This window comes from Lupinus angustifolius, chromosome LG01 (genome assembly GCF_001865875.1).
Source record: "Lupinus angustifolius cultivar Tanjil chromosome LG01, LupAngTanjil_v1.0, whole genome shotgun sequence".
NCBI lineage: Eukaryota > Viridiplantae > Streptophyta > Magnoliopsida > Fabales > Fabaceae > Lupinus > Lupinus angustifolius.
In genome coordinates, this window is record NC_032009.1 from 33,045,090 (window position 1) to 33,059,387 (window position 14,298).

The 14,298-nt window shown below is 31.0% G+C and overlaps 1 protein-coding gene and 1 non-coding gene across 3 annotated transcripts; one reads left to right on the forward strand and one right to left on the reverse strand.

The window, feature by feature from the left end:
* TRNAY-GUA lies at window positions 2,844-2,936 on the forward strand. Its single transcript has 2 exons — window positions 2,844-2,880; window positions 2,901-2,936. It is a non-coding gene; the product is annotated as a tRNA-Tyr (tRNA).
* Window positions 3,143-7,930, reverse strand: LOC109361216 (monoacylglycerol lipase ABHD6-like). Of its 2 annotated transcripts, none has more exons than XM_019606596.1 (4): window positions 7,246-7,929; window positions 4,167-4,259; window positions 3,971-4,038; window positions 3,143-3,496 (listed from the first exon to the last, which is right to left on the reverse strand). In XM_019606596.1, the coding sequence occupies exons 1-4, from the start codon at window positions 7,867-7,869 to the stop codon at window positions 3,334-3,336; spliced, it is 948 nt and encodes a 315-aa protein (XP_019462141.1). In that variant the 5' UTR covers window positions 7,870-7,929; the 3' UTR covers window positions 3,143-3,333. The 2 variants fall into 2 exon arrangements, with proteins under 2 accessions (XP_019462141.1, XP_019462149.1); XM_019606604.1 differs by having other exon boundaries at window positions 3,413-3,496; window positions 3,971-4,054; window positions 7,246-7,930.

Below are 14,298 nucleotides of genomic sequence, written 5' to 3' on the forward strand. Positions count from 1 at the left end.
TTATTACTTCATCATTCATGAATTATCTACCGAGATGTTCATTGATAGATATAATTTTATTTCATATTTTACCAATCAAAGAGATAAAAGCCTTAAAAGAAAAAAAAAAACTGATATAATTTTGAACATATTTTGATTCTTACAACTATCATTCGGGTTTATCCATTCTTACTAAAGTTCTAGATCCGATTCAAAACATGTTTCAGTGTTGAATCCATTTTCATCATCAAGGATCCTAATAAGTCATTTTGTCATTTTTTGTTATGACTTTCTTCTATATTATTTGAAAGTTTCAAATTGTATAATTTTCATATTATGCATATTCAATTTCATATTATGTATATTGATTATGATAATTAATTGATTTGATTTATATTTTGATTAAATTATTTATGATTCGCTAATTTTAAGCAATGCTCATTATGGAATAAATTTGCATAACCGTAAATAATAAATTTGCATAACCGTAAATAATAAATTTGCGAAAACTTAATAATGAGGCTACAAATATATGGTTGAAACTGTCTTCCTCTTTTCAATTAGTCATATAATGAGTTATGATATTACAATTAATAAGGAAATATGTTGATATTTTAACTCCCTTAAAAAATAACTGACAATGAATTTATTTCCAAATAATAATTTTAATATACTAATTATTAAAAAAACTCATTATTGACACATGTCACCATCTCCTTAACTTAAGCTTATAGCCATGTCATTATGGATATAAACAATGCTCATTATGGATATAAATTCAATCTTATTAAAAGTTTAAAACATTCTCAATTACTATCATCTAATTATTTTTAAATTTTAAAACGCTAAATATGATATATAATAATTGCACATTTAAATAATAAATCTTAAAACGTTCTCAATTAATATTATTTATAATTTTTTAATAATTAAATAAGATGAGTTCATTGTTACTTTTAATATAATGAGTTATAGTATTACAGTTATTAAGAAAAAATATATTGATATTCTACCTCGCTTAAAATATAATAGACAGTAAATTTAGTTCAAAATAATCATTTGTAATACTAATTATTTAAATAGACCTTAAATCGCTTTCAATTAATAATATTTTATTATTTAATTATTTTTAAAACTTGAATAGTAGGAATTCAATCTTATTTAAACATTCTCAATTAATATCATCTTATTATTTTTTAATTTTAAAACGCTAAATAGGTTATGTCTTAATTATACATTTAGATAGTAGATCTTAAAATGTTCTCAATTAATATCATTTAATTATTTTTTAAAACTTAAATCAGAGGAATCTATTGTTACTATTAATATTAATAAAATTTGTTTATAGAATAAATCTATTGTTACTATTAATAGAATAAGTTATGATATTAAAATTAAATAATTAAATGATATTCTATTTCTCTTAAAAAATAGACAATGAATTTATTTCAAAATAATCATTTTTAATACTAATTATTTAAAAAGATCTTAAAACCTTTTCAATTAATACTATTTATTATTTTATAGTATGAATTCAATCTTATTAAAACATTCTCAATTACTATCATCTCATCATTTTTTAATTTTAAAACGCTAAATAGGTTATATCGTAATTATATATTTAGATAGTAGATCTTAAAAAATTCTTAATTATTATCATTTAATCATTTTTTAAAATATAAGTAGGAGAAATCTATTGTTACTATTAATAGAATGAGTTATGATATTACAATTAATAAGTAAATTTGTGGATATTATTTCAAAATAATCATTTTTAATACTAATTATTTTAAAAGATCTTAAAACATTTTCAATTAATATTATTTAATTATTTTAAAACTGAAATAGTATGAATTCAATTTTATCAAAACATTCTCGATTAATATCATCTAATCATTTTTTTAATTTTAAAATATTAAATAGGATATGTAATAATTTCACATTTAAATAATAGATAATGAATTTATTTCAAAATAATCATTTTAATACTAACTATTTAAATATATTTTAAAACGTTCTCAAATAATATTTTTAAAAGAGTTACATTTGTCCAAAATTTATTTATGGCTTAAAAATAATATATTTGATTTGATTATGATAATGAATGGAGTTATTTTATATTTATTTCTTGATTTATTTTCGATTACTTAATTTCACGTCATACTCATTATAGATATAAATTTGAGACAATGCTCATCATGTATATATTTTTGGATAATGAATTGTGTTTAATTTCTTTCAAAGCATGTTGAAAAGTTCACTAAAATATAACATAATAGAGGTTGACACTGTTCTTTAAACTTATATATTTTTATTTTCTCATTTGGGTCTGTTTCAAAATATTATCTTTTATTTTGTCTGAGAAATATAATTAATATCGTTCATTGAAGTTCAGTACTTTTATTGATAAAAATGTAATCATTATATAAAATTGGACTTGCATCAGTAATATGGGTGAAACATGTTATCTTAATAATGTGAATGTCTTAATAATTGGACTTTCATCAGTTATATTAATATCTTAATTTTTTGGTGTTCAATTGAGGTTTTTTAAAATTTTGAGGAATTAACCTAGCATGTTAAAAAAATGAGGATGAAGTATCTCCTAGTGTGAGGAAATAATTTCTCTCCTTACACTAGTTAGGTAATGACACAATGATTAATTTTTACCTATTTTAAAAATAAATAAGAAAACAAAAAGTAAATTAATACAAATGTCTATTAATGAATAGGTGTAAGGAGATAACTTCTCTCCTCACATACATTATTTTCTAAGAAAATATGACGAAACGAAAAGATTATTTGGGCATGTATTTATATATGCTAAAAATACTAATAAAACCATATGACAAGCTAAGCAACACCCGACCTTAGCTCAGTTGGTAGAGCGGAGGACTGTAGTTGGAGTCATCCAAATAGGTATCCTTAGGTCGCTGGTTCGAATCCGGCAGGTCGGAATTTTTAATACTATGTTGTTTCTGTTTTTGAAATACTTAGATGTTGACTAATCTTAACAACCAGGCCAAAAAGGTAGTTAATAAATGACATGCAAAGTAATATTATTCATCTTCAAATAGCTTATGTTAGGTTTATTTGGACTTATGTTATAGTAGTCCATGGACCTTCTTTCTTGATGCTGCTCATCTTCATTCTTTAATTTATCATAACATGCAATATTACACTTCAGCATCTTGTTATTTTTCCCTGCAGAGAACAAGTTCTAAAAACTACAACTTCTCCATCTTATCTAGAAAACAAAATATTACAACATTGCTGCTAATTGTGGTGTAAACAAATAGATACAGAAACATATATCATGCTGAGAATTTCTTCCATTTCTCTAATTCCCCCTTTCTAGTGCACCTTGTGACTATTTCTGTGATTTTCTTCCTTAGATTGATTGATGGGATCAATGAGGAAGGATTTTAAATTCTTGTAAAGCTCTTTAGGTTTCTCTACATTGATTGCATGCCCTGCATTCTTAATAACAGCTAGTTTTGAATTCTCTTCAAGATGCCTACAGCACAGAAACAAGAATGAAATTCAGAGTTAAAACTTAACACAACCAGGTAAGTATAAAACACAATAAAAATAAATGATTTTTCCATGTTATACTGATATATGTATGCATGAAGATTACTCCACTTAGTTTCTTTTTAAAAACATCGAAGTTATAAAAAATCAGCAAAGCTGAATGAAGAGACTGCTTTTTCGAGTACTTACTTCCATCTCCAAGTTGTAAATTTCACATATAATGGCAGCAATTTTTAACATAATGCTGGAGCAGCAATTAATGCATGCTCCAAGAATATCTTCACCATTGATTTATTGATTTCAAGCAATTGGTGGTGAATATTTTTTCAAGAGAATACATTTATTGCTGCTTTAAAATAATGCAATGATTTCTTTATTTATAGTTTTACAGACCTAAAATGTTAAGAGCTGTTTGGAATATAAACTTCAATAATGAACTAAACTTACTAAAACTTACTCTTTCAGTCTGACAGCTAATGCAAACGGGAATACCTGGTCCTTTTCTCCCCAAATTATCAGTGTAGGCTGCACCAATGAAAAGCAATGATTTTTAAGAAGTTGCAGTGCATGAATGCATAATGTGATGAAATTAATTCATAGCATACAGTCGCCTATAAAAAAATCACAGTATAGAGTTCCGGGAGAAGAAAAACCTGGGTTATTTTCGGGAGATCAGAAAGTTTTCTATCCTTATGCAATGCTTCAATCAGTTCTTTCCTCTCCTGGTGGTATTCTGTACACATCACCTACCAGTAAAACCAGTTTCATTTCAGCTAGAAAACTTTGGTAAATATATTAGCAAGCCATGATTTTATTTTCAGTTGACAACGGGAAAAGCAATAAACTTTAGTCTATACAAATACACAACTATATCCCGGTATTTTTTTTACTCCTGTATATGCAAGCAAGAGAGTAAGTATTTTGCTTTATGTAAGAACCAAGACCATAAAGCATTAGGACAGTGTTTGGTAGATGAGAGCACTTACCACAGGCACACTAATTCATCACCCAGGAGTGTTACTACAGGCTTAGTATATTGAAAATGATTCATCACCTACGAGTATTACTACATGTTTAGTATAGTTAAAATTACATGAGAGGTGAGAGTCACAGACATGATTTCCCTTTCTTCTCTATTTCTTCTTTCCCTATAGGCCTTTCCTCCTCTCTCACTCCAAAAGATCCATCTCAACAGTTTCAGCCATAAAACTAATTCTTCAAAAAGCTAAGAAAGCTCGCCATGGAAAGACACATATTGCCATAGCCATAGCCAAAACTGAACACATTACCTTGTTAAACAGCATAAGCTCTTTAACAGAAAACTCCAACCGGAAAATGCATACACAAGTGACCCCTTGACCACCATTGATCAATGAAATTATTCCAACATTATCAGTTTTTAAATATTGCTAATTCGGTGAAATTGCTCTACAAATAAAATAGACATCAACCACCTTTTATTACAATTTACATTACCACCTTTTATTACAATTTACATTACTAGAATGTCTATAAATCCAAACAAATTTCTGCTTCATCTCCATTTCTTTCAATTTTCTTATCTTAAACTAACAGTAGATAAGAACTATACGAACAGTCCTTATGCTAAAGTATATGCACCAAGAAACACTTCTCAACGAACTTAAGTATCAGATTCAAATCCGATGAAATGACAGAGACAATGGAGGCTAAAATTGTATAGGTCACTGCCAGCATGACCCCACCTCGCTGCAGCCACCATACAAATCAGCTTTAGCCGCTGAAGGAATCCCATCAAGACTCAGCCAGGTACTGCTGCTGCCTGGTCCTCCATATGCACCATTAGTTGCAAATTGCTCCTCGTCTCCATGTCATTCAAGCAACTGTGAATCACACAATGTCTAGGCCATCCGTGTGCAACCAGCATCAACTTGCAGACAATGTGATAGCTGACGAATATTCTGTCACTGCCAACAATGTGACAGCTCCAAGGCCAAAGAGACAATGTTGCAATATAACATTTTTCTGTCTAACATAAAACATAATGTAACCGACTAAACCCAGCAGCTGGAAGTCAGTTCGGCGCTGATGGCACACATGGAATACACACTAAGTTAGTGTGTGTATGGTAAAGCTCCCTTGGTAGACTGTTGGAAGATATAAATTTTGTTGCGCGTTTGGTATATTATAAACAAAGGGGAAAAACATGACAGAATTTTGGGACTTTTGTTACTTACAGTTAAATTCCCATCAAACTATCCATCTAGTACACACAGAATTTCCCAAAAACATTGATTATTGAATTTTCAAACCACCAAGGAGACATTCACGACCAGATTTATTAGTCTCAAAATAACTATATCATCCTGCATCCCCTATAGATCCATGCAGTATCCCTTGGTATATGAATATCCCCATTCCTATTGTTCTTTCATTTCTTCTTCAACAAATAACCATAGATTTACTCACTTAAGCATCGCCATAGTAAATCTAACATGACACATCTAACCAAGCATCATATATTCGGGAAGGAAAGCAGACCTTTCGATTTTATGCAAATATCTAACACATGCATAATGTGTAACCATAACACAAGGGAGTCAGGGACATGCTTTCATTTTTTCAAGGCATATTTGAAGATCAAGGCATATAAGGGCAATTCAGTGTACGAGGCTCTCATCTAATAGAATCTGGTGGGGGTAGAAGCATTGTAGCCTTACTCTTGCAAACAAATAGACTGTTTCTAGGATTTTAACTCATGACCTCTCGGTCAAAAGGCAAACAACCTTATCGTTGAGGCTCACCCTTAGATAGAGGCATATAAGGAACAATATAAAAATGTCAAATCAGAGTATCAAACCGGTTAAAGAAGAAAATGTCCATAACCCCTAGATTTATATTATTTATTAATCTTAAACAAAAATCCAAAAGAAAACATCAAAATGATCACCTAACATGTGGAATTAAACAAGCAAATTTATCACGTCAGTTTGTTTGTTCCCAGTCACAAGGATCCCGTTTCCTTTAAACAAAGTCTTGGGCTCCCAATCTTGCAAATATAAAAAAAAAAGTAAAAAACAGTGGTTCAGAGAGTTTTCCCTCATCAAACAAGTTTTCGCAAAAGGCTTTACACTTCCCACACGCACACTCTATCCAACACAACTGGAAACGGGGGGATTGTTTTATAGCTCGCCATTTTCGATCACTTTGGCTCAACTCGTATTAACCAATTTACAAGTTTATTTCAAAATACTGTGTGTCTCATAACAAACAAAACAAGTCATTTTCATACACAACGGAAATGAAGCTTTAGAGTTTGTTTTGCAAGATCAAATATCTTAAAAGCAAGTCAAAGTAAGCTATCAAAAGCTGTTTAGTAAATGAGTGTATTTGAATAAGTTACTAGTTTATTAGCTTCATATTTGATAAGCAGTAGAGATTATCTTATAACCTATAAGCTAAGGATTGTACAATTATAACACACAAGAGCAACTAATCTTAACAACAATAATATCTATACACTATCAATATAAATAATAATTATACACATTCAATATATCATCTATTATTCATGTGTGTCAATAATCATTAAAAATGACCGGTTGATGACAATGTACAAAACTATTACATTGTCGGTGCATAAATATTTTTCATTCGTAACAAACAATTAAGATTTAATTAACTAAGCTATAAATTTCAACAGCTAACTTATAAGCTAGTTATCGTAAATAAGAAAAGAAGAAAATGACTTACATCAATGAAATCATTGAGGAAACAAGTTGGCATGATTTTAATAGGCTTAACAAAAGTAAGCTTCACAAGTTCCCTCATCTTCTGAGGAGTTTGAGGCAACAAAATACTAATAGCTTCATCAACACTCTTAACCTGAAACATTCCTTCATCCATATCCTTCTCTTCAAAACACACACCAGCACAACACAGCACCACTTTCTCCACCCTCTCCGAAAACTGCGCCGCCATGCTATACGCCACAAAACCACCGTAACTGATTCCGACCACACTCATCTTATCCACGCCGTGACACGTCATCATGTCCATGACGCACGTGGCTTGGAAGCACTCCGATCTCTCGAGGCGCGTGGTGTGGGACTCGCCGAAGAAGAGAAGGTCGGGGACGTAGAGGTTGAAACGGTGCGTTAGAGGAGAGATGAATTCGTTCCACTGCCACATTGCGTTGGCGCCGAGGCCGTGGATTAAGAGGAGGGAAGGTTTTGAGGGATTTGGAGTGTGTGGGACCCAGCAGTGAAGGATTGTGGTGTCGCCGAGGTCGGTGGTGGTGGATTTGAGGCCGGCGTTGGAGAAGGAGTGGCGGAAGTGGCGGTTGCGGTAGGCCGTGAAGCTGAAGCATGGTGCCATGATTTTAGTATGAGTGGACAACTGTTATTACTGTTGACATAACAAAGACAAAATCAACAACAGCTCCAGTATTTAAATGCCCAATAAAATAATGATCTAAAAAATTCTTATTATATTTATGATTTATTGTTATAAAAATTTATAATTCAGTATATTATTTATTATTTATTAGTATTATTTATATCCAAGAGTTATGATTATGAATGATGTATAATATAATAACATTGTAAAAAACTTTTACAGAGTCAAATATCATTTTATACATTTTTTCTCATATTAAAAATAATTACTCAAACAAAATAAAATAATTCTACATAGGTAGAACCTAAAATATTTTAATTTTCTAACTACAGAAAAAATGTATGCACTAATTAACAATCTAAGATATTATCTATTATTAATAATTAATCCTTATTAATTATTTTCTTTAAAAAAAGTAATCAAATAAATAATAGATGTAGTGAATATATATGAATATCTATGTTAGATATTATAACAAAACTCTCATGCATTAGTAAATTTTAAACATATTAATGGAAAGATAAACTACTTTCTATTAGAATAATTTTCAATTAAGTTAATATTTTCCATTAGCAGTTGAAGACTTTAAGGTCATTAGCTGCTTTGCCTTTGTAGTGACAGTTTTTGATTAGTTCAACAATCTCCCTTTGAAAAAACCAGAAAAGGACATTCTGCAATGCCCACCGACCCACCCGTAAAGTTCCATCATGTGACAACAAATTTCACATTGTTACCCCTTACAATGTTATAATTCTTTATAATAAATTATTTTTATTGACAAACCATTCAAAAATTAACCTGTGATTTTCTTTCGTCTTAGTATTCCTTTAGAAATTAAATTAATTTATATTTGATCTATCTTATTGATCGGACTTTTATCAGCCTTTACACATGTCCAAATAATCTAGGATGTGATTCTATCATCTTTACTATGACTTTATCTTGTATAGTTTATTCGCTTCTAAAACTTCTCCTTAAGCTTGAGTGAAATCTTTTTTTAACACACATAACACCTGAAATATTTCGTCATTGCATCCAACCTACTTGAATCCTATTATTTCCATCTAGTTCCAATTTCTTCAACTCTTGTATGGCTAACCCAATATACATGAATTTAGTGACTTGTGCATTTACGATGTATTTGGAAGTCTCCACCTAAACGAGTATTTTATAGAGAGTCGACAAGGAATTCCATTATTGCCTCCACTAAGGGTTTGTTAACCTTTTGCTAAACTTACATTACATATACTTCGTCCTCTTTCAACTTATACGAAAGTCAATACTCCTACGATTATTCTCCACATTTCTAATTTCCAATTTAATTCTTGTCTCTAATCTCTTACTAATACAATATGATCCATAAAAAGCATATCCAAGACCGTTGTAAACAAATAAGGGCTCAATATTGACCATTTGGTGTAGTTTCATGGCAATAGGAAAATCTTCAAGGACTTCGTCTTGTATTTTCATGTTGGTCTTGACCTCATCATGCATATAATTGATTGTTCGAATGAAGGCAATTCAAACATATTTCTTCTTTAGAGCTTTCCACAAAACATCTATAGGTACCTTATCACACGTCTTCTCTAATCTAATGAAGACCATGTGCAAGTTCTTTTTGATTTTTTTGGTATCTCTCTATCAATCTCGTAGCAAGTATATAGCTTCCGTGGTTGGCCTCCAAGGTGAAAAACCAAATCAATTTTCATTGATATTCGTCTCTTTTCTTCACCCTCACTCAATTATCTTCTCTCATAGATTTGTAATATGACTCATGAGCTTAGCCATATATAGTTTTCACAATTTTGTATGTCTTCTTTGTTCTTATACATAGGAATTAAAATGCATCTTCTCCACTCGTCTGACATATTCTTATATTTCATGATCTCATTAAATAAATTTGAGTCATCTAAGGACACACTCTCCTAGAATTTGCCGTGTCTCAGTAGATATATTATATGGTCCAAACGATTTTTCAGTCTCTATCATTTTTAAAGCTTCTTTCGTCTCCAACTCCTAAATTCTATGATAAAAAAATAGTTTTCATTTCCTTTTTCACATTTAGTCAGAAAATAATGAATCATGATCTTGTTAAAATAGTTCTTCCATATTTCTTTAATATATTTGTCATTATCAAGACTTTTCATCTTCATCTTTAATAGTAGTTTATCATGTCATATTCACCATGAAAATCTTCAAACCCTCTAGTGTCTATCCCCACACGCCTATTAAGATCGCCGCATGAAAAATCTTTTCTGCTAAAGGTATTACCTAGACTACCACCTTCTAAATCCTTCCAAAATTTTATCTTTTAATGTTCCTCTAGCTCTACCTCAGGTGCATAACTACTAATCGCATTAAAGTGTCTTTCTTTGTTATAAACTTTAGGAGTATAACCATATTTCATATTCTCTTTATATTCTTCTTTCATTCCTTATCAATAATTATACCCAACATCTTTCTTGTTGATTAGTTTACTATAACTTAAAATTTGAAGTGCCAACTATTTTCGTTGATTTATATGTAAAAGTACATATATTCCGTGTTGAAATTCATATCCTAGATTGATGAGCAAACTTCTTCACCAACACTTGTTCATACAAGTACGAGAATTCTTCCTTATTTTTTACTACATCTAGGGAGCAAGGTAGCGACACTTCTCTTTTGCCACTTTACTTGAACAATACATCGCTTCTCTCCTGGGCAACGACATAGCATTAACATTATCACACTGTTGATCCATATCATATAGATTTGACAAAGTTTTATATTGGTTATCGACTATCTAACACAACTTTTACTTTTTTTACAAGCTAGAACCCACTATGTATATAACAGGTTTGATGATCTAAAATAAGATTGAATGAAATAATAAGAAGGAACCCATTCCATTTCTCCATTTTCCTTTGAAGACAGAATGAGATGGAACACCTATAAAGTCACAAGTTTACTTTTATGTTGGGCTTTAATATTTTTAAGATAAGGGCATTATGAAAAAGAAAGAAAACTTGAGATTCTTGCCATTCTACACTTCTACTAAAATTCAAACAATGGTACAATAACTCTATTCAACTCGCCCCTCTGCATTCCATAATTACCATTTCATTCTACTCACCATAAAATATTGAAATATCCAAAATAAGCCAAAAGGAAAAGATAAATAACCAAGGATCAAAATATTTTAAAGTCCTGCTCCTCCACTTTTATCAAGTAAAGTAGTAAACTGTGTAAGATCATCAGAAGATCCAAATCCAACTGAAAATATCTGCGTACTACGTTTGTATGAGACATCCCTGATTCCCTCCAAATTCTAACATTCTCAAGTCCTAAAAACAAAAACAAAACCGGAGAGCAAAGAGAAAATATAAGTGGAAAATTATAATCTTTAGAATTCAAACTATATCTCGCATTTGAGTTGTTGGAATAATCATCTATGAAGATTCTACTTCAAGAACTATCTTTATGAACCCATAAACAAGATAACTGATAGCAGCTAATGGTAACACCTGAAAAGTCAAAAAAATTAAAAACACTATTAAAATTATGAATATGAGAATTGCCAATGGGCAGCACCAACGTATTTTTCAGAAATGAGCTAAGATGAAAACTTATTCTCATCTTTTGGTGAGATAAAGAGAATAGCAATAAATGTATACAAATCCATTATCATAGAACTTTGGATGGGAATTAATTTTTTCAAATTGAGGACCTGGCCACAATATTGCGATTGAGATGGTGCCACAACCACATCACAGCATGATTGCAGTGTAATATTGAATCACGATGTCTTACATGAGACTGCATTGAATTCAAAAATATTTTTTTAATAAGAAAAATCACATTGGAACTGCCGCAATCCACATTGCAATGGCCGTAATCAGAGCAATCACAACTGTGACCACATTCGCGACAACAACCATAGTTGTAAACACTATGTGAGATACTTAAAGAAAAAATAATCCAATCCACATGCATAAAATAATTTGTCCATCCTCTCTTATCTTGTCAGAAATGGACTTCTTTAGATGCCACCAATGGCTTTGAGAATTTCATAGGTATTGTGATCCTCCATAGACAAAGAAGAAAACAATTATTTCCTCAATGTGTAGATTCAAAAACAAGATCTCATTGATCGGGGTATCTGCTCAAATTTTATGAAAAAAATTCACTGTATCACACTCCTTTTACAAATTTAATGTAAAACCTTCACAGATCTTACCTGTAATAAGCTGGGAATTAAACCAACGTAGAGAGCAGGAACACCTCCTTGCTCAACAATCTTGACGCAAGTTGCAATGAATGCAGATATGCTGTCTTTAAAATATCATAAACACCATAGAAGACAGCACCAGAAGGTGCCATGATGATAATGGAGGGTACTAAACCCTTGTAAAGTGAAAAGAAGAGCTCGGTTTTGATTACGTGGCGGAAGGCACCAATTATACCTCCCAAGGCTTCACCACCAGGTGCTACCATAACAGTCCTGATCTGAAAGAAATCACTCTTAGAATGCAACTACAACAAAACTTACTTAAAAATTGTACCATGTTGAATTAGTTTGTTTGAGAAGGCAACATGAAATTCTTCAGAAAACCTCATAAAGGATGACAAAAAGGTGAGATAGACAATGAAGTATGTCTCTGATATCCAAATAAAACCTTAAGCTGTTAAGCATGCACTATTTTTCAGTAACATGACTCAAAATGTAGATCACAATTATTGTTATTTTTAATCCGAAGAATATTTACAAAATTCCCTTTCCAAAATCCCTTCAACCCTTGAGAAGTTTCAATTGCCTGGATGAGATCGAAAAGGCTCCTCTGTTCACCACGTACCATGTACTCCAGCTTAAGTCTCTCAAGTGGTGCAACAAAAGTTCTGATACAACAAAGAGTATACACCAGATAACAGAATGTAAATGGTGTAATGTATGAAAATGGAATCACAATGCACAATCAAGGTTACACTTTATTTATTTCACTTAGTTTCCAATTGGAAATGTAGGTTTTAAATTTCTCAAATATATAGTTGGGCCTAACTACATCCTATAAAGTAGCTAATGAGGGAAGGTTGCCCAAGCCATCATAAATGATTTTTTACTCTTATTAGTCGCACACTTGATCAACGTAGGACTTTTACACTTAACACACCCTCATGCTCAGGACTCAACATCTACAGCATACTGTTTATAGGATCGAACATCGGTTGGTGACACAACACCTTTATTTTTACCCCAAAATTGACATTGTACACATTTATATCTATTTCTCAGCTAATTTATATATTTCTTATATAAAAACATTGGACAATGTATTAATATGATAATTGTGGTGTCAAGAAAACATTTTCCTTAATGCAGTTAGTCCGAATTCCACCCCAATCCAAAAGCTATCTCACAGTAAAAGTATTATTCCAGTTAACACCTAACATTATTGTTGTTGTTGTTTCTTGTTTGTATTGTGTTTAAGGTTTTGGAGTATTGAAATTGTTTGGTTTGTTATAGTTAAAGGGAATGGAGAAGAAGAAAGAAAGTGAGAAAGTGAGTTTGGTGAATGAGATGAGAGCGACATATGAGTGAGTGTTTGGTTGATGAAATTGATGCATAACTTACAATGCCGCACTCACATCATAAGTTAATACTAGCATTTATGGATGAAAATAAGTTATTTTCCCATTCGAGTAAATTGATAACCAATTCATTTATTGTACATATAAATATATAACTTTAAAAAATATATTATGATAAATAGGACAAAAACAAAAAACTCAAAATAATTGAGTACATATATACTTTTTATACTTATTTAAGTTTTGGTACTACCAATGATATTCTTCCATCCTTTTTGGTCAAGAGACTAATCTTTTTCGGGGTGCGTGATTGCTCATCTCAACAAATATCGTTCTTAGGAATAAAACTCTTACATTTTGGTCATCCTGAGGATCCACTATAGCTAAGGGTGAAAACAGGTCATGTCAGACTTTACGTTAAACAGACTCAACCTACTTAACCTATATAGCATGTTGGAGTATGAGTCTAGCCTGTTAATCAATTTAAAAAAAGCAAAGCCTATGTGTTGTCTGTTTAAAAGCATGTTATATTATATAACTAGCAAGTTATCCGTGCATTTGCACGAGACGATATTTTTTGCCGCATGATTAAGAACACATATTACATGTGCATTTATGATTAATAATATGTATGTTGCTCGTGCATTCGCATGGTTAAAACCATATATGTTACCAGTGCATTCATATTGTTAAAAATTATTAATTATATATAAAATCATACGGTCAAACCATACGGTTTAACTGTTTAAATTGGATAAACTTAATATGGGTCATCTACTGGTTTAACATCTTGCTCGACTTTCTCAACATTGTTTTTACACATACATAACATGATATAGT